This window comes from Nicotiana sylvestris, chromosome 11 (assembly GCF_000393655.2).
Source record: "Nicotiana sylvestris chromosome 11, ASM39365v2, whole genome shotgun sequence".
Lineage (NCBI taxonomy): Eukaryota > Viridiplantae > Streptophyta > Magnoliopsida > Solanales > Solanaceae > Nicotiana > Nicotiana sylvestris.
This window is the reverse complement of record NC_091067.1, coordinates 13,940,422-13,968,285: the sequence shown is the minus strand read 5'-3', so window position 1 is coordinate 13,968,285 and position 27,864 is coordinate 13,940,422. Positions and strand designations below refer to the sequence as shown.

At 38.6% G+C, this 27,864-nt stretch overlaps 1 protein-coding gene across 1 annotated transcript; it reads left to right on the top strand.

Annotated features, from left to right (window-relative positions):
* Window positions 1-12,324: 12,324 nt before the first annotated feature.
* On the top strand, window positions 12,325-17,654 carry LOC138880756 (uncharacterized). The gene is made up of 5 exons (XM_070160930.1): window positions 12,325-13,384; window positions 14,372-15,361; window positions 16,127-16,389; window positions 16,794-17,231; window positions 17,514-17,654. Exons 1-5 carry the CDS (start codon window positions 12,325-12,327, stop codon window positions 17,652-17,654), a joined length of 2,892 nt encoding a protein of 963 aa, XP_070017031.1.
* Window positions 17,655-27,864: the final 10,210 nt, after the last annotated feature.

Genomic DNA, 27,864 nt, shown 5'->3' with positions numbered 1-27,864 from the left:
GAACAATCTCTTTCAAAAATCAAAATCATGATGTTAGGTGTTTGAATGCGAAAATGACAACTTGTACGTGTAGAGCTTCACCTCACTATTATCACTTAATCACTAAGAATCCCAACAACCTGACAAAAATAGGGTCCATTTTAATAATAAAAATTTTTAAACAAAGAAAGAGACTTGATGATGAAAATAAAATATTAAATAGGGTCCATCTATAATTCCAGTAGTCAAACCTACAATTTCTTAAATATCATTTTTGTTTTTTGCTCGATGTTCAGTACTTGTTTTAAAATCTCGATTAATTCGAATTAACGTTACGTAACGTCCATTAAAAGAAGAAGAATCCCCATTTAGACACCAAAGAATCTAACAATTTTGGATTAATTATTTTTGTATTGTTTTTATGTGGATTAACTTGTCCCAAACTCATAATTTTTAGAAGACACTTCATTTAATCTTGAGGGATCGTTTGGTTGGGAAACAAGTTATCTCATGATTAATTATCTCGAAATTCGTTATCTTACCCTCCCATAGGAAAAAAAAATACTACAATCTCGGAATTAGTTATACCACGATTTTATCCCAACAAAACATGGGATAAACTCATCTCAAATTTAATTTCGAGATTAATTATCTCTTATACCCCGTACCAAACTAGTCTTTAGGAGTTGTTTGGTATAATGGTGAGACATCCCATGAGATTAGCTGTCCCACCACCTCTATATTGGATAATCCCACCATTTTAATATAAAATTATCCTGGAATTTGCTAATATTTCAAACCAAATATGGAATAAAGCTAATGTCAAATTTATCCCGAAATTATTATCTTTATTCTATAAACACCTGGTATTAATAAAGCCTGCTATAGTAAGTTCATTATGAAAGTGAACTTTCTATAATATTAGACATGCTAGAGTAGGTTAGAGCTTAAGTGGAAATTAATTTTTTAGATTTTAATTTGAGGATGTACCAAATAATTCAATTTTAAAAAAATACTTTTGTTTGAAGGGAAGTTCTTCAATTATATGAAATGTATGAGAATAAAGGAAGACTCGTTATACGAGTTCGAGAAGTATACCCCTTATAGAGATTTTTACCTTTCTATACTACGGCTCAATACAAAAAAAGAAAAAAGACAAGTCGAGCAAGATTAGGAAAATGAAATAAATAAATTGACGAGGAAAGTAACATATTGTCAAAGTAAAATGGAGTAAAATATGGACTAATATTCAAGATTTCGAAATAGGATTAGATAAAATACAATTCTAATGTCAAAGTTCTTGAGCCTAACCTTAATTATAACTAACGAAAGCAACATCACTAGCCTAATTAACTATTGCCAATGAAAGCAGAGGTATTAAATTTCCATAAAACGACCACATAACAAATATATTTACGCCACAAAACAGATATTAAAGTTCTTTTATCATCTAGTAAAAACCAACATCTGAAATTGCACCAATAAAAGTTATAGTGGGATGGATAGACCTTTATATTAGAATATAGATTTCGAGTTTGAGCCTTGTAAATAAATAAAAAACTTATAAAAAGTGTTTGCTCCTTCATTAAATCTTATTCTATGCGAGTTCAACTTAGTCCCAATAAAGATAACAAACACTTAATAAGAAACCAAAATATACATATGAAATTGCATAATCAACCTGTCTAAATTTCACTGAACGATACATACCAATGCATTAGCTTTATCGACCAACTGCCCATCCTGCCTCTTCTATGTTCTAATTGGCAACCTATTTTTTGAGTAAATAGAGTCTTTTAGTGGCACATTCTGGTCATCTTCTCCATCACATAGAAAAAATGAGCTACTGATTCAGGTACAAGATAATTTTATTACTGCTTGGACACACAAGTAGTGTGGCAAAATGGTTAAAGAAAACAGTTAATCACCCATATTATCCACTAAAAAATGGGTTGGATAATGAATTTTTTTAAAATGGGTCAAATATGGATAAGAACCATTTTATCCATTTTAAAAATGGATAATCAATGGGTAACCAATAGATAACCAATGGGTCTAACTTTTACATTTGTAAAGCCTCAAATTGGGGGTTTCTCAAGTTAGGGAGACTAAGAATTTTTCCAAAGTGATCATATGCAAGAAGTTATGGATAATATGGTTACCCATATTATCCGCCAGTTAACACATTTTTTTTATTCGTATTAAATATGGGTCGGGTCGGATAATTTATCCATTTTTTCATTACCCGCTTTCAACCGAATCATATCCGACCCGTTTGCCACTCCTACACACAAGGAATGACACGGTGGGAAAGAAGCATCCTAGCCTCTGTCCGGATGATCATTTTGTCGGCTTCTTACATTCACGTCTCCATTTAACTACCGTTTGAGAATATAGTTATAAATAGGTTAGTCGTAGTGGATCATTGGCTCCACCCGTTATCTCCTTTTAAGACATCAATTAAATAAATCCCAAAATCAAAACACAATATACTGCTACTACTTGGAAAAGATAAAGATAATAATCTTTATTGGGTTGGGGGGGGGGGGGGGTTTGTTTGAAGCTTCCTGAGATCCAGGTGATTTTGTTTTCTCGAGTTTTGACCAAATTGATTAACTGACAAATACCTCCGAAAAGGCGATTTTGTCTGAAATTTTCAGCTGTGTATAAATAGACTTTCTTTCACAAAGTTAGGTCAAGTTTTGAATATTTGAAAATCTGTGGCCGTTTTTTCTTTACTGCTTTAGGTAACTTTAGCTTAGCTTAGTGATTAAACATTAGATTTTTGTCTTCTAATCATTGAATATGAGTTTAATTATCATTTCTTCTATTCCAAGCATGAGTAGCTAAATTTCTAACTAGGGTTGTTACCAACCCTAGTATTTAAACTTAATAGGTGTTTCATTTATGGGTTGTTTATGGTTTGGGTGTTGATTATTTAGCCTTGTTCTTGCTTTTTATTGTAGAATTAATGGTTGCAAATGTTAGTTCATGTCTATTTGACTTGGTCTCTACTTGAGAAAGAGAGACTTAGGGAAAACTTGGCTAACAAGAATTTGGGATGAAATCAAGGGATTGATAGTCCCAATTATAGGTTTGAACTTAGAGATAGTAAAACCCGACTTGAGCAATTTATGAACTGACCTATTTAATACCTATTTGGACTTGAGAAAGCCAAATTAGGCAAAATCACTATCTTACTGAGAGGTATTGACTGGGTAATTGAGAGTTGATAGCTATAATACATCTCGACCAACGAAACAAGTCTTAAAATTCACAACCCGTTAGGTAAACACCTAGACGAAGGTCATAGCCCTAGGTCTTTTTACAACATTTGAAAACCAACGAAAAAAATATTTCCTAGTTTCATATTTTTGGTATTGCAATCTTTAGCATTGTTTTAGAAGTAAAACACAACCATATTTGTGGAAGGGAAAATTTCACATTAGAACAACTGAGCTCCATCCAACTCAAATAATAGGCTAAGATTCAACATCCAACTCAAATAGGTTCTCAAAATTACTATTTAATTTTTAAAAAAGATTCCTCAAGCTTTTAAATTAATTTTCAAATCAGTAACTGTGACTCAAATATTAATTCAACAAACCAAATTCATTTGGGTGGTGAAAATTATATTTTTAACAAGTTTAAATATGTGGGTTTAAATTCCGAATTTGATTTTGTGAGAAATTTGGAGTAGGTGTTATTTAGACTTGTTAGAAATAGTATAAGGAGGTTGTATATAAAATTTGAAATCATTTAATGGAGATTTGGACTAATTTTGGACGAGAATTGCAACTGAAAATCGTGGAAGAAGTTCGTCTACAGACGCTTGTATAAAGGTGTATAATATTGTATAAGGTGTGTTTCTACACTCATATACACTATTATATAATATTATACATAATTATACAAAAAACTGACTTCGTCTTCTTCCTTGCGTCTTTTCTGAAATTTAACTCAAATCTTGCTCAAATCTACTCCAAATCACTTCAAATTTAAATTTTGAACTTCTTTTGATACTTTCAATCATTGTAAAAACACCCAATCCATACAACTAACAAATTCAAAAAAACATTTTCAAAAGCAACGCTTTGAATGGTCCTCAATGTTGGACTTCTACTCTTCAATTTTCTTACATTGCAAGCAGGTGATACAAGAGGAGAAGCAGAAAATACACGACCCTTGAAGCATATGTAGAAGATGTGAGAAGAAGAGAGATTGAAAGCAATGGTTGTGAGAACAAAGAATTAACTTCATAGCTTTTAGAAGGAATGGTTGTAAGAACACAGATTTTGAATTTGCAAGTGCTTTTAAAATATGTACAATGTGGGCTAGGTGGGGTAAAACTTAAAAATATAGGCCATTTTTTGTTATGGTGTGAAGTCATATGTATTTTATTGTAATTATTTCTTTGTGGAAGTGCAATTTAGATACCTCACGTGCTTAGTCCAAATATATACCACTAATTCCATTCTCATAGCTCATTGTGGAATTCGACCCCGACTCTATTGGGTATTACTATTGCATCGACCGTTTTACCACCTCGAATAGAGGGTGTGACTTGGACGAGATCAATTTTTGGCGTCGTTGCCGGGGAGTTAAAAACGAATTTAGCTATATATTTTGTTTGGTGTGTGAATTGTCTTCTTTTCCTTCCGAGTTACTAATCTTTTTGTGAAACAATTACAGGTGAACAATGGCTCTCAACAACAATGATCCTCTTGGAAACATGCCTATATGGGATGTGGACGTGGAAGATGATCAAGTTGAAGAGGTTCCTCTTGAACATCAAGAAAATAGACGAGGCCGATTGCCTCAAGACAATATTCTCGTTCCACCCCCACCTCCACAAAGAGTGGCTCCATACTAGGTGTTGTCGAATGAAGGATGCGCAAGTGCCATAGTCCCGCCCTGCATTAGGACGGACAACTTTCAAATCACAAATGTTTTGCTTACACTGTTGGAACAACGGGGATTCTTCACCGGGCTCCGAATCAAAATACGTACAAGCACTTGAAAGGGTTTGTGGACACTTGCTGGGGGAGTAAACAAAAAACGTCTTCGAGGATGCTTTACGGTTGAGACTATTTCCTTTCTCTCTAAGGGGGAAAGACGTGGATTGGTTAGAGAGGTTGCCAAATTATTCTATCCATACATGGGATGAATTGGCCGAGAAATTTACTTCCAAGTTCTTTTCTCCCGGACATATGGCAACTCTTAGGGATGAGATTCTAGCTTTCAAATAAGAACCGAATGAGCCTTTGCATGAGATATGGGAGAGGTACCAAACAATGGTCAAAGAGTGCCCCAATAATGACATGATAGAGGCTATGATTCAACAAACCTTTTATAGGGGGATCAACACTACCAATCAATGTGTGATCAACCAACTTGCCAGTGAAAATTTCATGACAACGCCATATGCTGAAGCTTGTGAGATCTTAGATGAAATGGCGGATACTTCATCGGCATGGCAAAGTAGAGCAAACGTTCCTCAAGGTGATCAAAATGTGATTCACTTGCATAAAGAATTACATGATCATGGGCAAGCAATTGCCAAGTTGACCACCACAATGAATCAACTAGCCAAAGCTCAACTTCAACAAGTGTAAGGTGTAGACATGTAATTTTTGACCCACGCATTAAAACCACCTCTAATAGTCCTAGTATTTTTAGGATATTTATTCGGGTTTATTTCTATAGAATTTTACTTTATTACTAATTTTAATTCTATTTTAAGGCACAAAAATTGAAAAAATACAAAAATAGTTTCACTTTCTATTTAATTCAGTATTGGGTATTTTTAGAAAGATATATTACTTTTAACCTATTTTAATCCTAATATAATCCTTGAAAATACCAAAAATAGTTCCAACTTTAATTTTTAGTTTTATTTTTTTTATACTAATAGTTTATCAAAATTAATTTAGAGTTTTTATAGGTATTTAATTTGAATTTTCAGTCCTTCTTGGCCGAATTTCGCACATTTTGGAAGCCCAAATCAGCAACCCAACACCCCTGACCCGTTTTCAACCCACGCCTACCCACGACCCGCCCCACTTTCCACACTCAATCTCAGTTATTTATCCTTACTAGATCCAACAACCACAATCATTTCCCCAGCCCATATAAAACCTAATTATGACACAAAGGAAAAACTCTAAACCTAATCCCCCATCTCCCAAAAACGGCGCCCCCTCTCTTCACCTCTGCCCGCCACTGCCACCACCCCAATCCGCCGGAAAATTCCTCCAATCATTACATGGTCCCCCCTCGCTGGTCCCCTCCTTCCACGTCACCTTTATCACGCGTTTTCTCTTCATTTTCTTTGTCCGAATTTGTCTCTTTTAGGCGAGAATAGAAAAATGGGGTGCGTAGGATTGAGTTACACTCGATCTACTCCCTCCATTTGTCTTATCTCGTCCATTGAAGGAAATTTCAGATTTTTGAAAAAATATTTTTTAGATTGAAGGAGGGTCCACACAGATTTTTGGTTTTCTTGGAGAGGAAGGAAGGAGAAGCTTCTAGGCTTCCTATATATTTGGGTTTTGGGGAAAAAGAGGGGGGAGAAATTTCGAGAAGAAGAACGGAGGGTTTTAGGTTTCAGAAATTCGTCTTCTGACATTCCAAAAAATCCGACTGAAATTTTTTCGTTTCTTTCTGTTTTCTTAGTGATATTTCGAAAAAAAATTCAAAAAAGAAATACCATAATTAGTTCATCTTTTTTTTTTCTTTGAATATTTGCTGAAAATGGAGTTCGATTGAGCGGAGTTGGTTTCGAGCTCGTCGTCATTGCTATTCGTCGTGGATTCCGGCAGAGGTTTCCTGTTTCTCTTTGGCGATTCCGGTTGAAATTCCCTGTTGCGGATTCATTAGATTTGGCTTTGAGTCATTTGTTGTAATTGCCGATTTTTTATTAATTGGAAGGCTAGTTTCAGGTATTTCTAATCTCTCTTGTTTTGTTTGGATGTAAATATGATTTGAACCTTAGTTAACTAGTATTCGGCAATACATAGCTAATTTGGTTCTTAGTTGAATGTTGAGGGGTATGAATTTCCTTAGTTAAATCATGCTCATGGAATTTGTGTTTGTGCTAAGGTCACTTGATTTTTTGTTCTGCATTTAACTGGGGTCATGTGAAGATGTTTGAGTTTTCTATAATTTCATAATCAATTGAATCGTGAAGTGTATTTCTGCCGATTGTTCAACTAGAATGGAACCATATTAAGATGCTAAAATATTTAGTGATGGGGTCATATATATGATCTCATTTTATAATTTGAATCAAGTTATTTGGTTTCTAGGAGAGTTTTCCTCGTTACTGCCTTATTATTATTATTATTATTATTCAAAATTTTAAAGGATTTGTTCGTCTCGTTTTGGTCAGTGTGGTCTAAGATTCATGAGAAATCCTTTTTTTGTGAACTTGGAACTACTATTGTTCATGAATATTCCACCATTATTTAATCAATCACCTTTTGTCTTTATGTTAAGGAGATTCTTTGAATGAGATGCGTGTGAAAATCCCCTTTTAGGAGTCTTAATCAAGGAAATTACTAATGACAACTATAAGGGTAAGATAATGGGGTTTTAATTTGCTCTTACTATATTTCAGTTCACTTTTGCTTTATTTTCCCTTCTTCTTGTTATAACTTGAAACGTTATGTTTATAATGAACTTGCTTGGAAATGTCTGTGGGGTCGTGGAGGAGTGCTAGAAAGGCCGAAGCCCATTAGCAAATAATTTGTTCCATGCTTTAGGTATCGGGCTCGGTCTAATAAAAATAAAAAGTTTACAATGAGAATGAGCATGAAATTAGTTTATTTTCTCTAGTTTTATTTGTTTCGCTTCCACGCTAGGAGTATGTTTATGCCGACCATATTTGGGTGGGCAAGCCTTAGGACTTCTATTAATTTTGGGGCGAGAGGTCGCCCCCTTAGTTAAATTATCTGGGGAATGCCCCGAAGGACTTGTATATATTTTATTCCGGGGAATGCCCCGTAGTACTTATATTTGGAGGCCGAAAGTAGAGCTTGCAGTATTTTATTTTTATTTTATTAGGTGGGAACGACCTCAAGCCCTTTTGCGTGTTTATTTTTCTGTGTTCGTTTTACCTCAATTCGAATATTCTAAAAGCCGATTAGATCAAGTATGCAACTGTACTAGTTACGGAACTCGGGGAGTGCCTAACACCTTCTCCCCGAGTCAAATGAACCCCCTTACCCGAATCTCTAGTGCAGACTTAATTTTGGAGTCTCAAGTTTTTTGAAAGAAAAAATTATTTTTAGAAAACAACGGTGACCTGACACACCGAAACCAATATCAGGTGGCGACTCTGAGTTATTTCCTTTTGAACACATATTTTTGTCACTTTCTAATTGAAAACCTTTTTGAGCTTCACAAATCTCTTTTATTATTTTTAAAAGGGTTAGTGAGGTTTGTTAAAAAAAAAAGCAGTGTGACATCTCTGGCGACTCCACTGGGGACTTGCAGGTTCGAGCTAGTACTTGATCTTGTTGGCTTTTTAGGATATTCGGTTGAGGTTTTTATGTGTATTGTTTGCTTTATTTGATTTTTATTTTGTTTATGTCGTTTTATTATTTGCTAGATGCTTATTTGTTTACAGTTTTCTTTTTATGTAGTTATTGCTTTATAACTGTCATCATTTGCATAACCCCGTGTCTTCTATCTGCAATAAGTCTTCCAGAGTATGTTTGAGCGTACACAGCCTTTTTGTGAGTCACCCATGTCTTTAGGGGGTGGCGTGGGAGCATGGAGTGGGCGGACAACTAGAGCAACCGCCATCGACCACGTGCCGCCCCGAATTGCCCTATTAGTGAACCCCAAACTTAGGTCAGCCTTTAGGTCATTTTTATTTGCATCATGTCATTTACACCTAGTAGGGCTCGGTCCCAGGCACCGTATCCCATCGTAGGAGGCCTATCCAAATTTTGTCAAAATGGGCTTATGGCCCAAAAAGATATTTAATCATTCTTATGTGCTCTATGCTGCATTTCTTTAGGGGTAAAAGGGTAATTTGGCGGACCAGCAATATTTGAGGGCAAAGTATAAAATGAAGCAAGTAGTGCCCACTCACATTTTTCTTTCATAGTTTTTCGAAAATCAAAAAAAATGAAAAAAGAAAATCCAAAAAGATTTTACACTTTTCCATTATTTCCCAAAAATTCAAAAAAAAAGGAGAAAACGAAAAATCTAAAAAAGATTTTACATTTTCCATCATTTTCCAAAAATAAAAAAAAATAAAAAGAGAGAGAGAGAGAAAGAAAATCCAAAGAGATTTTACATTTTCCATCATTTTCCAAAAAGACAAAAAATAGTTTCTCCAAACTAGTTGCATTTCATTTTAAAGCTTTCTTCCATGTCCCATCTTCCCGAACTACGCATACCTGATTCTCGTATTTTGGGGCAGGATACGTAGGAAACCCACATAGGGTCCGGTCTTCCTAGTGAGTCTTAGGTTCTTGGCTTTGCGGGGTCTTAGCCATATCTTGCATGTCTAGCCACTTTTGGCCACATCGACCATTCTTGCAAAATGGGGTCATTTTCGCAAAAGTGGTTCAATTACCCATGTCTTCGAATCTTGAGTTCACAACTAGGTGTCATATTACTTTAAAGTCCGTCCTTTTCAAGTTTGCATCTTTAGCTACTTTTGGCCATATCGGTCGTTCATGCAAAATGGGTCATTTCTGCAAATTACTTTTGGGCCATGATTATTGGGAGTTTGAACCCATATAAGCTTTAGTGAGGTATTTCCATGTCTTTGCTATCACCCTTTGTTGAGTTTGCACTTTTAGTCGCTTTCGGCCCCTCAGGCGCAAAAATAACCCAACCATCACCTAGGAAATGTTGTGGTGTCACATAATATCTTGAGTCATTAACCATGTTTTCCCCATTCAGGTATGGATCCACTTACCAACGCTAGAGTATTAATGGTGGTCAAAGTCCCTAGAAGGCTAGTAAAATGGTGAAACATCTTCACATTACTTGAGTAGCGTGATCTGATGAGTAAATTAGGGACTCTTATTTCTTTGATGGACATCACTCCCCGTCCCGACCTTATAGAAGCAATGTTTACATTTTGGGACCCACAGGGAATGGTATTCAAGTTTGGGGATCTTGAGATGACACCCACCTTACCTGAAATAGCCAGGTTAACTCGCATGCCATACCTAGACAAGGATTTGATTTACACAAGGGCTCATTCAAGCACCAAGTTCCTTAAGATCATAGGGATTGATTTAGAAAATCACATGGGATGTTTAGATCAATCTTGGGTACTTTTGGACTTTTTATTCGAGAGATTTTCTCGTCCTACTGGGTATGAGTCTTTCATAGATGAATTTTCCATATCATATGATTCTTGGAAGAAGAGGCGTCTTATGGTCTTCGCTATTGCATTGTTGGGTCTCCTGGTATTTCCTTTGGAGGGTAGACATATTAGCACACGTCTGGGGTCAATAGCCTTTGCACTTTTCCATGATAAACACAGTAGTAAAGTCACCTTGGTTCCGACAATTTTGGCAGAGATCTATCGTGCTTTGACCAGGATTCGAGAAGATGAGATGTTCTTTGAGGGAAGCAATTTGTTGCTACAGCTGTGGTTGATGGAACACTTACATCCCGCCGCCATGTTTGAGAAAGATGTGATTGACCATTGTCTGAGAGATCGAGTGAAGTGCATCGAGCATAGAATGACGTTCGATAAGTTTGCCTTACCACTCGGTGTTCAGGCTTGGGTTGATTATTTAGGATCCTTAACTGAAGGGAAGATTTTGTGGTCATACCTATGGATTGATTTAGACGTGATCTTAGCAGGATCTCGCGTGCAAGACTTCTTGGTACTGATTGGACTTTGGTGTACTAGACCATATACCCTTGCTAGAGTGATGCGTCAGTTAGGGAGGCGACAAAAAGTCCTCTACATTCCTGATTCTCGTGACTTCACTAGGAAATTTGACATTATGCCTCACAGCGAGGTCGACATCCAGACCTATTGGCGTCATGCAATGAAGGTGGAGATACTTTAGCAGTTGACCCGTATTCACCTGGGTATACCCATGAGTACTTCATAGGGCTATAGTCTACTCACCGGGGGGGTTAGCAGGCCATTGCCCCGACGTGTTAGAGGAGTATTTGTCGAGGAGGCCACCTCACGGATATTACTTAGACAGTTGATGGATCGATTTACCCAGGCAGAGGAGGCCCATGCAGCAGAAAGGGTTGAGGTTCGAGCTATACTTCAGTCATTGAGATCACAGTTAGCAGGGTTGGTAGAAAACATGGGACAACACTGTAAGTACCTTACTAGAGTCAGCCTTCTAGATGCAGGCGCGCATTCCAGGATTCTCATTCCCAGCTTCGAGGTGTCCTTGCAGGGTATAATACAGAGCTTAGATTCGACAGGATTGACAGGGCCATCCGGACCTTCATCAGACCCGTCCTAGCCAGGACCGTCGCATTCAAAAGCAGCTTGAAGAGTCATTCTATTTAGATGTTTTGGGATTGTCTTATGTTTGTCTTTTACTTTCGTGTCTTGTCTAGGAGTACTGAGTCCTTTAGGTAGTGTCAGAGTCTGTCGTATTATAGTTGAGTCTGTCAGGCCTTTCATTATCGTACTTCTCATTGTATTTTAAGATCAAAAAGTTTTTAAATGAAAATCCTAAAAAGATTTTATTTTTAGTTTATTTTTCATCACTTTTCCAGAACTATGCTTGGTCTGATTCATAAGGGACATGATACGTAGGCAACTACATCGGGGTCGATCAAACCATTTTTTCCAAAAAAAAAGAAAGAAAAGAAGAGAGTGATAAGCCAAAAGAAAAGAGTGGGAAGAAAATGATGTGCAAGAAATGAAAGAGAAGGAAGGATTGAAATGAGCAAATTAGGATGATGCCATATGACCCTGCGACCCTCAAAGCCATTTTAGAACCGTTAATTGTTGCTAGGTGCATTGCACGTAACGTGATATTATTATTTGATAAATGCCCTAACGCTAACATGGTGGTTTTATGTTGTTGTCCCCTATTATTTTTATTCAATTTTCAGGAAGGTGGTTAGTTTGTTGGCATCCTGACAAGTCATCCATACAACACCCGATCAAAGCGTTAAACAGTCATGGCTAGCAAGGAAACAGACACTAGAGCTGTAGACCCACCAAGGGAGATTTTTGAGTCGGATTCGGAACTGCAAGAGGAGGTCCGAAGGTTGAAATATCAGATGGCGGAAATGTATCAGGCCTAGATTAAGGGACAACCTCCACCCTCGTTCCCTACCAACTACACAGAAAACCTTGCTTCCATTCCACCACTCTCTCAATCTTAGATGCCTAATACTATTGATCTTTCCCCACAACACGCACTGGGCTTTACCCCTTACCACAACTACCCCAGCACTTCGGCCCAAACTTTTCATGCTCCACCAGCCAAAACAACCTCGTACCATGCTCCGAAATCTGCTCCTATTTTTGTACTCCCTCCACAAGTTACCCTCCACCGATCCTCTAGTGAGCCCGCATTCCCTGCTCTAGATGCCCATTGCTATGCACCGGAGCCCACCTTTAAAGTCCCAGATCCTTACTCTTACACTCCCCAATTTGAGCCTCATGTTGAAACTGACAAACCACCCAAGAACGCAGAGCAAGAGAAGATGTTCAGAAAGGTAAAGAGTCTGGAGCAATCATTGAGAAATATGCAAGGGTTGGGAAACCAGGTGAGTGTGGCCTATAAGGATTTGTGTTTGTTCCCCGATGTCCAACTGCCTGTCGGGTTCAAGATGCCCAAGTTTGACTTTTATGACGAATATGGGGATCCTATAGCTCATCTGAGGGGTTATTGCAGTAAAATGAGAGGTGTCGGGGGAAAAGACAAATTTCTAATGGCATACTTCAGCCAGAGTTTGAGTGGGGCAGCTTTAGAATGGTACACCCGCCAGGACGCCAGCAGATGGTACACATGGGACGATATGGCTCAGGCCTTTGCCCGGGACGTTCAGTACAATATAGACATTGTCCCAGACCGCCTATCTTTGACCAAGGTGGAAAAGAAGCCCAGTGAAAGCTTTAGAGAATATGGGTTCCGATGGAGGGAGCAAGCTGCACGAGTCAATCCTCCGATGGAAGAAGTTGAGATGGTTGAATACTTTCTTCAAGCCCTGGAGCCCACTTATTATGGTCACTTGATCTCAACTATTGGTAAATCTTTCAATGATGTGGTAAAGATGGGAGAAATGGTGGAAGAGGGTCTCAAGTCGAGCAAGATCATGAGCTATTCTGCTATAAAAGCAACCACCCAGGCAATCCAGAGTGGTACCGAAAGTTTGTTAGGCAAGAAAAAGAAGGACGATGTCGCCATGGTTGTCTCTGGACCATGGCATGGCCAGAGGGGTTCACCTCACCAGTACACCCATCCTCGACCCCGACCTCAAACCTATGCCCAAGCTCTATATAATCCATCTCAACATTACTTTTCCCCGCAAAACCCCCAATACTCAGCTAGGCCATCCCAATACCTTGTTCATCATACACAGTCATATGCTCAACCCCCTCATTACCCACAATGTCATGCCCTAGCCCCACAGAATACCTATCTAGCTCCAAAAAATACCTATCCACCTCCACAACCCTACCAAAACCCCAATGGCTCAAATTTTCGATCAAGGCCAGAGTATAGAAGAGAGAGGCATCAGCAGAAACAAACCTCTACCCTGCTTGGAGAGTCCTATGCTAGTCTGTTTCAAAGGTTAAGGCAATTGGACGTCTTGAGGACGATTGAGTCAAAGATATCAAATCCCCCTCCCAAGAACCTCGATTATTCCCTAAGATGCGCCTATTGTTCTGATGCTCCAGGGCATGATAAAGAGAAGTGTTGGCATTTGAAAAGGGCAATCTAGGAGCTCATTAATACAAACCAAATTGTAGTCCAAAGCCCAGACACGCCGAACGTCAACCAAAACCCTTTGCCAGCCAATGCAGAGACGCATATGATTGAAATAGTTCATAAGGATAGGGAGCCCAAGAAGTCTTCTAAGTCCGTCATGATGATTCGGGCCAGTGAAAGTAATTTGGTTAAAGCTCCAGACTCTACCAAAGCAAAACCCTTGACAGCTGAAGGGGCGACAGAAAAGCCAAGCTCGCTCAATTTGAAGCCACTGGTGTTGGTCGTGAAAGGGACTTAGAAAGATATTGGGGCAAGTCCAGAAAGCTCAAAAGTGGTAGTGTTAGGGATTCCAAGTAAGCCTGTCATAGTTGTGAAAGGGGCTCCTATTACCCCTATCATCATTAAACCAGTAACCCAGCTGCCAGTGGTTGATGCCAAGGCTGTTCCGTGGAATTACAAACAAGTGATAGTGACATACAAAGGAAAATAAATAGAGGAAGAAGTTAATGAAACTGGAGGATTGACTCGTTCTGGGAGATGTTTCACCCCAGAAGAATTAAGGAAAGCCAAGCCATTCAAGGATAGCCAAATGCCAGTAAAGAAATCAGTCACCGAGGAAGAGGCTGAGGAGTTCTTGAAAAAGATAAAAGTGCAGGATTGTTCCATTATAGAGCAGTTGAGGAAAACACCAGCTCATATTTCTCTTTTGTCTTTGCTGATACATTCAGATGAACATTGTAGGGTCTTGATGAAAATTTTGAATGAGGCACATGTTCCTGATAAGATCATAGTGAATAACTTGGAAAATATAGCTAGCAAGATCTTCGAAGTAAACATGATCACTTTCTCAGATGATGAACTTCCTATGGAGGGTACAGAACACAACCGAGCTCTTTATCTCACGGTGAAGTGTGAAAATTCTATTGTCTCAAGGGTTTTGGTTGACAATGGCTCTAGTGAAAATATTTGTCCCCTGTCTACTCTGCAAAAATTAAAGATTGGCACCGAAAGAATCCACTTGAACAGTGTGTGTGTTCGAGGCTTTGATGGGGAAGGTAAAGATTCTGTCGGAGATATAATGCTCGAATTGTCGATAGGGCCAATTGAGTTCACCATGGAATTCCAAGTATTATATGTGGTTGTCTCCTACAATTTGTTGTTGGGAAAGCCCTGGATACATGTTGCTAAGGTGGTCCCGTCTTCTCTCCACCAAATGGTGAAGTTCGAATGGGACAGGCAGGAAATAATTGTGCACGGTGATGAGGACCTGTCAGCTTGTAATGACACAATTGTTCTGTTTATCGAAGCTGAAGAAGATAAGGGACCTTGGGTCTATCAAACTTTCGAAACAGTGTCTGTTGAGAAGATTCCTGAAGGAAAATGCATTCCGGGTCCTAAGCTATCCTCCGTGTCTGTCATGGTAGCGAATGAAATGTTGAAGAATGGTTTTGTGCCGGGCAAGGGTCTGGGCTCATCTTTGCAGGGTATTGTGCATCCAGTGTGACCCAGTAGGAATCCGGGTACATTTGCTCTGGGGTTCATGCCCACAGAGAAGGATGCAAAAACAATTAAAAATCTAAAACAGAAGGTATGGTCACTCCCTAAGCCTGTCCCGCATATCTCTAAGTCTTTTGTCAAGCCAGGGGCCAAAAAACCTCCAACCTCCTCAATCCCAAAACCTGTGGTCGATGTTGATGAAGAGTTGATTAAGAGGTTCCAAAGTCTGTTCGATGAGGTCAATATGGTAGAAGTTGGTGAAGGCTCTAGTAAAGCAGATGTGCAGCTCGTTGGCCCAAACGTGAAGCTTAGCAATTGGGAAGCTACTCCTCTCCCTAACCAGGAAGGAGTTTTGGTAGTTTGCTTTGTTTTCCTTCTATTATCTGGGTTATTCCAGGGTTGTAATCCAGATTTTAAGTTTTTGCTTGTTTTGATGTTCAAACCCTTCTATCCTTTTATTTTCAATGAAATGCAATTTCCCATTTTCCATTATTCCTAATAGTGTTTTATTTTGTTCTTTTTTCTTTTATACAATTCTTTTTATGCTGGTTGCAATGACATGACATGCATGAAGAATTTCCAGCTGAGTCTTAAACGCCAATCTAATTCTGAAATAATAATCCAAGAAGTAGAATATGATGATGAAATAGAATATGATGAAGAAGCAGCATTTGAGGAAATCAGTAAAGAGCTAAAACAATTTGAAGAAAAACCAAAGCCTAATTTGAGTGAAACTGAAGCAATCAATTTAGGGGACCAGGATAATGTTAGGGAAACCAAGATAAGTGTGCATTTAGAGCCGCAAGGTAAGGAGGAAATAATCAAGACATTGTTTGAGTACAAAGATGTCTTTGCATGGTCATATGACGATATGTCAGGCCTGGGCATTGATTTGGTAGTTCATAAATTGTCAACTGATCCAGCATTCCCTCCTGTCAAGAAAAAGTTGCGAAAGTTCAAGACTGATATGAGTGTGAAGATCAAAGAAGAAATCACAAAGCAGCTTACTGCAAAGGTCATTCGGGTTACGCGATATCCCACTTGGTTAGCTAATGTTGTGCCATTACCAAAGAAGGATGGTAAGACCAGGGTATGTGTTGATTACCGTGTTCTTAACAAAGCGAGCCCAAAGGATTATTTTCCATTGCCGAACATTCACATTCTGATTGATAATTGTGTCAAGCATGAGATTGGGTCTTTTGTGGATTGTTATATCACCAGATCTTGATGGATGAGGAAGATGCAGAAAAGACAGCGTTCATCATGCCATGGGGAACATATTGCTACTGGGTAATGTCATTTGGTCTGAAGAATGCTGGGGCAACTTACATGAGGGCGATGACCACCATATTTCATGACATGATACAAAGGGAGATCGAGGTTTATGTAGATGATGTGATCATAAAGTCAAAGAAACAGTCTGACCATGTCAAGGATTTGAGGAAGTTTTTCCAAAGTCTCCGCAAGTATAACCTCAAGCCCAATCCAGTGAAATGTGCATTTGGTGTCCCGTCTGGGAAACTGTTGGGATTCGTGGTTAGTAGACGCGACATTGAGTTAGATCCGTCAAAGATCAAAGACATCCAAGAGTTACCGCCGCTAAAGAACAAAATAGAGGTGATGAACCTGCTTGGAAGGTTAAATTACATCAGTAGGTTTATTGCTCAGCTCACGACAACCTGTGAGCCTATCTTTAAGCTGCTGAAGAAGAATGCTGCAGTCAAGTGGACTGACGAGTGTCAAGAAGAATTTGATAAAATTAAGAGGTACCTGTCGAATCCACCTGTGTTGGTCCCATCAGAGCCTGGAATACCTTTAATTCTCTATTTGACAGTCTTGGATAATTCTTTCGGCTGTGTATTGGATCAACATGACATCACGGGAAAGAAGGAGCAATCAATCTATTATCTCAGTAAGAAGTTCACTCCCTACGAGGTTAAGTACACTCTGCTTGAGAGGACATATTGCGCCCTGACTTGGGTGGCACAAAAGTTGAAGCATTATCTATCGTCCTACACTACTTACCTCATTTCTCGCATGGATCCTCTAAAGTATATCTTTCAGAAGCCTATTCTCACGGGTAGACTGGCAAAGTGACAGATTTTACTTATAGAGTTTGATATCATCTATGTAACCCAGACCGCGATGAAAGCCCAAGAGTTGGGTGATCACTTGGCTGAGAATCCGGTGGATGATGAATATGAGCCGCTGAAGACTTATTTTCCTGATGAAGAGGTCATGTGTGTTGACGAGGTTGACCGTGATGAAAATCCAGGTTAGAAACTCTTCTTTGATGGAGTTGTTAACATGAAGGGTGTCGGAATAGGGGTTGTACTTATATCTGAAACAGGGCAACACTACCCTGTAATAGCCCAGCTTCGATTTCATTGCACCAACAATATGGCCAAGTACGAAGCATGCATTCTGGGTTTGAGGTTAGCTGCAGACATGGGAGTCCATGAAATACTGGTTCTGGGAGATTTAGATTTGTTGGTTCATCAGATTCAAGGAGAATGGGAGACTCAAGATTTGAAGCTTATACCGTGCCGACAATGTCTGCATGATCTTTGTCAACGACTCAGGTCGGTTGAATTTAGACATATTCCCAGGATTCATAATGAGATTGCTGATGCCTTGGCTACTCTGGCGTCAATGTTATATCATCCGAACAAGGCTTATGTCGACCCCATGTATATCCAAATTCGTGATCAACATGCTTATTGTAATGTGGTGGAAGAGGAAATCGATAGTGAACCTTGGTTCCATGATATCAAGGAATACATCAAGTCGGGGGTATATCCAGTACATGATACAGGTGACCAAAAGAGAACCATTCGACGTTTGGCTAGTGGATTTTTCTTAAGTGGAGGAATTTTGTACAAGAGGACTCCAGATTTAGGACTATTGAGGTGCATAGATGCTAAAGAAGCTTCAACTATCATGGCCGAAGTGCATTCTGGAGTTTGCGGGCCGCATATGAATGGGTATGTCTTGGCAAAGAAGATACTTCGAGCAGGTTATTATTGGCTCACCATGGAACGAGATTGCATCAGCTTTGTTCGCAAATGTCATCAATGCCAAGTACATGGTGATTTGATTCATTCTGCCCCGTCTGAGTTACACACAATGTCTGCACCTTGGCCTTTTGTTGCTTGGGGCATGGATGTCATTGAACCAATTGAGCCAGCAGCGTCAAACGGGCATAGGTTTATCCTGGTGGCCATTGATTACTTTACCAAGTGGGTCGAAGTTATAGCTTTCAAGTCCGTGACCAAGAAGGCAGTGGTGGATTTTGTTCATTCAAATATCATTTGTCGGTTCAGAATTCCTAAGGTGATTATCACAGACAATGCTGCTAATCTCAATAGTCATTTGATGAAAGAGGTATGCCAACAGTTCAATATCATGCATCGTAACTCCACTCCGTATCGCCCCAAGGAAAATGGAGCTGTTGAGGCTGCTAACAAGAACATAAAGAAGATACTTCATAAGATGGTTCAAGGTTCTAGGCAGTGGCATGAAAAGTTGACTTTTGCCTTACTGGGTTATCATACTTCAGTAGGTGCAACTCCTTATTTGCTGGTATATAGAACTGAGACAGTTATACCTGCAGAAGTTGAGACTCCATTCCTTCGGATCGTTGTAGAAGCTGAAATTGATGATGATGAGTGGGTTAAAACCCGGCTCGAGCAGTTGAGTTTGATTGATGAGAAAAGATTGGCTGCAGTATGTCATGGTCAATTGTATCAGAAGATAATGGCAAGAGCATACAACAAAAAGGTGTGTCCTCGGAAATTCGAAGTGGGCTAGATGGTATTGAAACGTATCCTTCCTTATCAGGTGGAAGCTAAAGGCAAGTTCTCCCCAAACTGGCAGGGGCCATTCGTTGTGACAAGAGTGTTTCCCCATGGTGCTTTGTATTTAACAGACATAGAAGGCAAATGTGTAGATATGGCTATCAATTCTGATGCAGTTAAGAGGTACTATGTATGATTTTTTTTGCTTACCTTCAGTTGTATTTTGTACTTGGCATGCTCAAAGTTGAAATGACAAAGACATTTTGTTCCGCTACCTAAACACTTTCATCCTTTGCTACCCCTTTTGAGCCTTGTTTATTTTCTTTCACATCCCTATTTTGGAATCAGTAGCAGAAGTGGAGAATGAAAAAAAAATGATGATGAATGAGTGAAAATAAGAAAAATGGAAAAATAAGAAAAAAGAAAAAAAAAAAAAAAAAGAGAAGAAAAGAAAAGCAACAAAAACAAACAACTTTCTTTTGAACTACGTTCGACCTGATTCCTTTTAAGGATACATAGGCAGCCTTACTGTTCGGTCCCATCAAAATAAAAATTAAAATTCCCCAGACCCAAAGAAACTGGGGCAGAAGCTTTGGTTTTGAAAAGATCTGATTCCAAAAGTTGTAATTTTGACCCTTTTTTAAATTAGTTTGAGCCTTCATGCCACCCTTTCTTTCTGACCCTGTCCAAAAGCTTACATTACGGTCCAAAGAAAGACTTTCCGATCAATCTTTGAGGATGCCAGATCAAGCGAGATAGAGGTGTGATTTACATCATGGGTAACACTTTGTTCATGGGCACAAGAGAGAAAATTTAAAATAAGAGAGTCTTATTGGTGAAAACCCTCGCGGACACCGTAGGACGATGGTGAGTTGAGAGATGAAAAAATGAGAGAGGCTTGTTGGTGAAAATCCTTCGGGGCACTACAAGTCGAATGAGGTTCATGTCTTTACAGAGAAATTGGATCAGTGAAAGCCCGATTTTTGAAGTATGAAGACATGACATAAACTGAAACTATGATTGGTTGGGCGGATTAGGCTGATCAGTCCGAAATGCATGTCATGATCATTAGAGCTGGCTGTTTCCCTCAGATAAGTCTTCTTTTTCTCATTCTTCTTCACATAGTCATCTGTGTTCAAATTTTCCTTTGTTCCTTTTGTCAAAAATCATTTCACTTTGCTCTTTGAGTCTATCTTTATGAGTCTCTTTCGAGTTAGCCTTGTTGAACAAGCAGGAAAGGATTTCAAAGCCTACTACCAGCTTCTAAATTGCACAAAGCGGAGTTCGGCCAGGCACATCACAATTGACTTGATTTAGAATAAGCAGTATGGTGCTAACTGAGGTTCAGGCAATCATTTGAATCTTGAATTTTGAGAAAATACAAGGATTCAGCAACTTTCAGAATGAAAACTCAATGCAACAAGTGCGTGTAAGAGATTCAGATCATTCAGAGGTTTTGTGGTCCAGTTCCAATCAAAAGGTCAAAAAACTCCTTGTTGGCTCGAAGCAGCTGATCAGAATGAAGCATGGCAGTGGAAGTGGCAGAAGCAGACGCTCAGCAATGATGCCACAAACTAACCACCACGTTTTCCAACTAACAAGATTTTATTTGTCTGAAACAGGGGCAAGAAAATTTGTTAATCCACAGGGACCCTCCCATAAAGAAGGCATGGTTCAGGGACAAGAAATTCTGTTCAGAATCCTCCAAGACGAGAGCATGGCTCAAGTAAGTTCATTCTCGACTTTCAGGACCCTCCTGGATAATGGAATTTAATTTTTATTCTTTAGGACCCTCCTGGATAATGGGATTTAGGTTTTTGAGCTTTCAGGACCCTCCAGGATAATGAGATTTAATTTAAATTTTCAAGACCCTCCTGGATAACGGGATTTAGTTTTCATGTTTTCAGAATCCTCCTAGATAATGAGATTTAATTTAAAATTTTCAGGGCCCTCCTGGATAATGGGATTTAATTTTAAAAGTTCTTAGGACCCTCCTGGATAATGGGACCTAGTTAAATTTCAAGACCTTCATAGATAACAAGATTTAGTGTAAGTTCTACCTTTAGGAAATATAATTTAGCTTTAAAGTTGTCACTCTTAAGATGAGATTTAATTTGAAGTTTTCAGGGCCCTTCTGGATAATGGGATTTAGCTTTTAAATTCTTAGAGCTCTTTTAGGTAATATGATTCGATTAACACTCATAGATGTGCCCAGATACCAAACTAGGGCAGAAAAATTTCTTTTGTTTTGTCTGTTTTGTTGTAATGGCAGGCGCCCACCGGGAGAACAAGGGAATACAATTCAAGTTTTGGAAATCAGGCAACCACCTGGATAACAAGGGAATACAATTCAAGTTTTTGGTAATCAGGCGCCCACCTGGATAACGAGAGAATACAATTCAAGTTTTAGCAATCAAGCACCCACCTGAATAACGAGGGAACATAATTCAAGTTTTTGGTAATCAGGCGCCCACTTGGATAACGAGGGAATACAATTCAAGTTTTTGGTAATCAGGTGCCCACCTGGATAATGAGGGAATACAATTCGAGTTTTTGGTAATCAGGCGCTCACCTGGATAACGAGGGAATACAATTCGAGTTTTTGGTAATCAGCGCCCACCTTGATAACGAGGAAATACAATTCGAGTTTTGGAAATCAGGCATCCACCTGGATAATGAGGGAATACAATTCAAGTTGTTGGTAATCAGACACCCACCTGGATAACGAGGGAATACAATTCAAGTTGTTGGTAATCAGGCGCCCACCTGGATAACGAGGGAATATAATTCAAGTTTTTGGTAATCAGGCGCCCACCTGGATATCGAGGGAATACAATTCAAGTTTTTGGTAATCAGGCATCCACCTAGATAATAAGGGAATATGATTCAAGTTGTTGGCAATCAAGCACCCACCTGGATAACGAGGGAATATAATTCAAATTGTTGGTAATCAAGCACCCACCTGGAGAATGAGGGAAGTTATTTCAAGTTCAAGTCATTGACAGGCACCCACCTGAAGAATGAGGAAATTCATTTAGAGTTCAAGTCGTTAGTAGGCACCCAGCTGAAGAATGAGGAAATTCATTTCAAGTTTCAAGTTGGTCGCAGACGCTCACTTGGAGAACGAGGGAACTTATTTTAGAATCCATACCAAAGTCAAGTTATTGGCAGGCGCTCACCTGGAGAACGAGGGAATTCATTTCAGAGTTACTTGAATTCGTAAATTTAAGAAGCATCAGGAGCCCGCCTGAAGAAGAGGGTCCATTTTTCAGTTTCATATTGAAGGTTAAGTAGAGATTCAAGGAAGATTCAATACAAGAAGTAGATAGGATCATGTATTTTTCTTTTACTTTTGCTGTAATTTTTTCTAATATTATTGATGTAATGGCAGGAACCGCAGACCGGAACCTCGACGGCACTTCACTCGACTCTCCACCTCGGTATACTCCGTCGTCCTTCTCACTTATGAACTACACGTGGCCTGATTCCTTTATAGCCAAGGATATATAGGCAGCTCAGACACCAGGGCTCAGTCACACTTTCTTTTCTCTTAGTTTTGGTCTCTCTAAATAAGAGTCGGATCAAAAAACATGTCTTGTTGTTCTTTGTCTGAAAACACTTTGTGTTTCCCGTCAAAGAGGGACAGTTGTAGACATGTAATTTTTGACCCACGTATTAGAACCACCTCTAATAGTCCTAGTATTTTTAGGATATTTAGTTGGGTTTATTTCTATAGGATTTTACTTATTACTAATTTTAATTCTATTTTAAGGCACAAAAATTGAAAAAATACAAAAATAGTTTCACTTTCTATTTAATTCAGTATTAGGTATTTTTAGAAAGATATATTACTTTTAACCTATTTTAATCCTAATATAATCCTTGAAAATACCAAAAAAGGTTCCAACTTTAATTTTTAGTTTTATTTTTTTATACTAATAGTTTATCAAAATTAATTTAGAGTTTTTATAGGTATTTAATTTGAATTTTCAATCCTTCTTGGCCCAATTTTGCACATTTTGGAAGCCCAAATCAGCAACCCAACACCCCTGACCTGTTTTCAACCCACGCCTACCCACGACCCTCCCCACTTTCCACACTCAATCTCAGCCATTTATCCTTACTAAATCCAACCGCCACAATCCCTTCCCCAGCCCATATAAAACCTAATTATAACACAAAGGAAAAACCATAAACCTAATCCCCCATCTCCCAAAAATGGCGCCCCCCTCTTCACCTCTGCCCGTCGCTGCCACCACCCCAACCCGTCGGAAAATTCCTCCAATCATTACATGGTCCCCTCTCGCTGGTCCCCTCCTTCCACGTCACCTTTATCACACATTTTCTCTTCATTTTCTTTGTCCGAATTTCTCTTTTAGGCGAGAATAGAAAAATGGGGTGCATAGGATTGAGTTACACTCGATCTACTCCCTCCATTTGTCTTATCTCGTCCGTTGAAGGGAATTTCGGATTTTTGGAAAAATATTTTTCGGATTGGAGGAGGGTCCACACAGATTTTTGGTTTTCTTGGAGAGGAAGGAAGGAGAAACTTATAGGCTTCCTATATATTTGGGGGTTTGGGGGAAAAAAGAGGGGGGAGAAATTTCGAGAAGAAGAACGAAGGGTTTTAGGTTTCAGAAATTCGTCTTCTGAGATTCCAAAAAATCCGGCTGAAATTTTTTCATTTCTTTATGTTTTCTTAGTGATATTTCGAAAAAAGAAATACTAGAATTAGTTCATCTCTTTTTTTCTTTGAATCTTTGCTGAAAATGGAGTTCGATTGAGCGGAGTTAGTTTCGAGTTCGTCGTCGTTGTTGTTCGTCGTAGATTCCGGCCGAGGTTTCCTGTTTCTCTTTGGCGATTCCGGTTGAAATTCCCTGTTGCGGATTCACTAGATTTGGCTTTGAGTCATTTGATGTAATTGCCGATTTTTTATTAATTGGAAGGCTACTTTCAGGTATTTCTAATCTCTCTTGTTTTGTTTGGATGTAAATATGATTTGAATCTTAGTTAACTAGTATTCGGCAATACATAGCTAATTTGGTTCTTAGTTGAATGTTGAGGGGTATGAATTTCCTTAGTTAAATCATGCTCATGGAATTTGAGTTTGTGCTGAGGTCACTTGATTTCTTGTTCTGCATTTAATTAGGGTCGTGTGAAGATGTTTGAGTTTTCTATAATTTCATAATCAATTGAATCGTGAAGTGTATTTCTGCCGATTGTTCAACTAGGACGGAACCATATTAAGATGCTGGAATATTTAGTGATGAGGTCATATATATGATCTCATTTTGTAATTTGAATCAAGTTATTTGGTTTCCAGGAGAGTTTTCCTCGTTACTGCCTGCTTATTATTATTATTATTATTATTATTATTATTCAAAATTTTGAAGGATTTGTTCGTCTCGTTTTGGTCAGTGTGGTCTAAGATTCATGAGAAATCCTTTTTTGTACACTTGGAACTACTGTTCATGAATATTCCACCATTATTTAATCAATCACCTTTTGTCTTTATGTTAAGGAGATTCTCTGAATGAGATGCGTGTGAAAATCCCGTTTTAGGAGTCTTAATCAAGGAAATTACTAATGACAACTATAAGGGTAAGATGATGGGGTTTTAATTTGCTCTTACTATATTTCAGTTCACTTTTGCTTTATTTTCCCTTCTGCTTGTTATAATTTGAAACGTTATGTTTACGATGAACTTGCTTGAAAATGTCTGTGGGGTCGTGGAGGAGTGGTAGAAAGGCCGAAGCCCATTAGCAAATAATTTATTCCATGCTTTAGGTATCGGGTTCGATCTAATAAAAATGAAAAGTTTACAGTGAGAATGAGCATGAAATTAATATTTTCTTAGTTTTATTTATTTCGCTTCAACGTTAGGAGTATGTTTATGCCGATCACATTTGGGTAGGCAGGCCTTAGGACTTCTGTTAATTTTGGGGTGAGAGGTCGCTCCCTTAGTTAAATTATCTGGGGAATGCCCCGAAAGACTTGTATATATTTTATTTCGGGGAATGCCCTGTAGTACTTATATTTGGAGGCCGAAAGTAGAGCTTGCAGTATTTTATTTTATTAGATGGGGACGACCTCGAGCCCTTTTGTGTGTTTATTTTTCTGTGTTTGTTTTACCTCAATTCGAATATTCTAAAAGCTGATTAGAACAAGTATGCAATTGTACTAGTTACGGGACTTGGGGAGTGCCTAACACCTTCTCTCCGAGTCAAATGAATCCCCTTACCCGAATCTCTGGTGCAGACTTAGTTTTGGAGTCTCAAGTGTTTTGAAAGGAAAAATTATTTTTAGAAAAGAACGGTGACCTGGCAAACCGAAACTAATACCAGGTGGTGACTCTGAGTTATTTCCTTTTGAACACAAATTTTTGTTACTTTCTAATTGAAAACCTTTTTGAGCTTCACAAATCTCTTTTATTATTTTCAAGAGGGTTAGTGAAGTTTGTTATAAAAAAAAGGGGGTGTGACACAAGGTCCTAAGCAGTCCAATGCATTGGAGGGAGTTAGTATGATGGCAAACATATGAAATTGCATAATCAACCTGTCTAATTTCACTGAACGATACATACCAATATGTTAGCTTTATCGACCAACTGCCCATCCTGCCTCTTCTATGTTCTAATTGGCAACCTATCCTTGTCTAAGCAGAGTCTTTCAGTGGCAACGTTCCAGTCTTCTTCTCCATTAAATAGAAAAAGTGAGCCACTGATTCAGATACAAGATACTTTTATTACTGCTTGGACACATAAGGAATGGTACGGTGGAAGGAAGCATCCTAGCCTCTGTCCGACTGATTATTCTACCGACATCTTACATTCAGGTTTCCATTTGACTACCGATCGGGAATGTAGTTATAAATAGGTTAGTTTTAGTGGATCATTGGTTCCACTTGTTATCTCCTTCTACGACATCAAATAAATAAATCCCGAAATCAAAACACAATATACTAGTACTACTTGGAAAAAATATGTTGGAATTCGTGCCAACAAATCTTATCCAACTTCAAAAGACTTTTTACAAAAAAGAAAGACAATAATCTTTATTGTTTTTTTTTGGGGGGGGGGGGGGGGGTTATGTTTGAAGCTTCCTGAGATCCAGGTGATTTTGTTTTCTCGAGTTTTGACCAAAGTGATTAATTAACAAATAATTAACCACATATAGACAAAAGTATTAAACACTCTGTTGAATTGTTATTAAAAAAAAGTGCTTTTTCCATCTCCGAAAGTTCAGCTGAAGGCTGATGCAACAAAAAAAAAAAAGGTTCCAAAGTGGTTAGACTAATTTGTCGATTTAGATTTCTTTAATCAAACAAAATTCAAAAACAAAAATAATTAGAAAGTGTTTTAACTAACTGCGCTTTTAGGGTGAATTAAAGGTTCAGACTTGATGACAAAATATCTGGAAAAATGGAGTATTAATTGCATTATTTTAACTTTTTCATTTCTTGCTTTACTTTAACTTTACCAGATAAATATCAATTTGCATTCTACTACTTTAAATGCAATTACTCAAGCAAATCAAGAAATTAAATTAGTTATAGAAAACAAGCAACTTGCTAGAGACTGTCGAGTGTAACCATTTTCTTAATCCAAATTTGTTTTCTTGTGTGGGGATTATATTCAATTTATAAAAACAAACAGCCCCTAGTCAAAATAAAATTCAACCTGCGTAGGTAATAAGGCACACTTTTCACCCAACATGCCAAAAACATCAGGCTGTCAAGCAAAGCGAGTGACAGTTAATTATATTTTAATCCAAGATAGTGCCACGAAAAAACTTTTACTTTTCTTTTTCTTTATTTTACTTACATTTCCTTTTGGAATCGTATGTTACAAAAATTTCTTTTTTATAATTGTGGCGCCAATTTACTTGCCCCTCAACAATTTCACTAAACATCTATTATTTTTCAAGTTTCTATTAGTACAAATATCAAATAATACTTTATAATAAATTGAAGTTTTCTTTCTCTCTCTTCTTCGAACGACTCTTTCTCTCTCTCTTCGATCTCTTTTCCTCATCGTCGAGCAGCTTCACCCAGCAGCGAGAATGCCGGCGACCACACGCAGGTAAGCCGCCCTCTCTCCCCTCCTCTCGATCTCCTCCCTCTTTTTTCTCACTACCTCCCCCAGTTTCTTCTCTCTCCCCCTCTGATTTTCTTTGCTTTTCTCCTGCCCCAGTCCCCGCTGGCGTTTCCTAGCCGGCGACCTCTCTCGTCTCTCCTCTTTCTCCTCTCCCCCGTCTTCTCTCTTCTCTTTCTACTCTCTTCCCCGCCCCTTTTGGCAAGAATGGAGTGAGTATTTTGGTAGATATGGATCTTAAAGAGTCTGTGGTAGAGGTCAGGCGGGTGAATAATAGATTAATGACTATCAAGTTAGTGGTCAGAGAGGACACCATCAATGTCGTTAGCGCTTACCCGCCGGAAGCGGGCTTGGATGAAGAGGTTAAAAGGCGCTTTTGAGAAGGATTGAATGAGATTGTGTGTGGTATTCTGCCTGCTGAGAAGTTTTTTATAGAATGGGATTTTAATGGCCATATTGGATCGACTACTGGTGGCTATAGCGAGATGCATGGTGGCTTCGATTTTTCGCTGTTAGATTTCGCTAAGGCTTTTGAGCTGGTGATTGCAAACTCTAGTTTTCCGAAGAGGGTGGAGCATCTGGTTACTTTCTAAAGTACGGT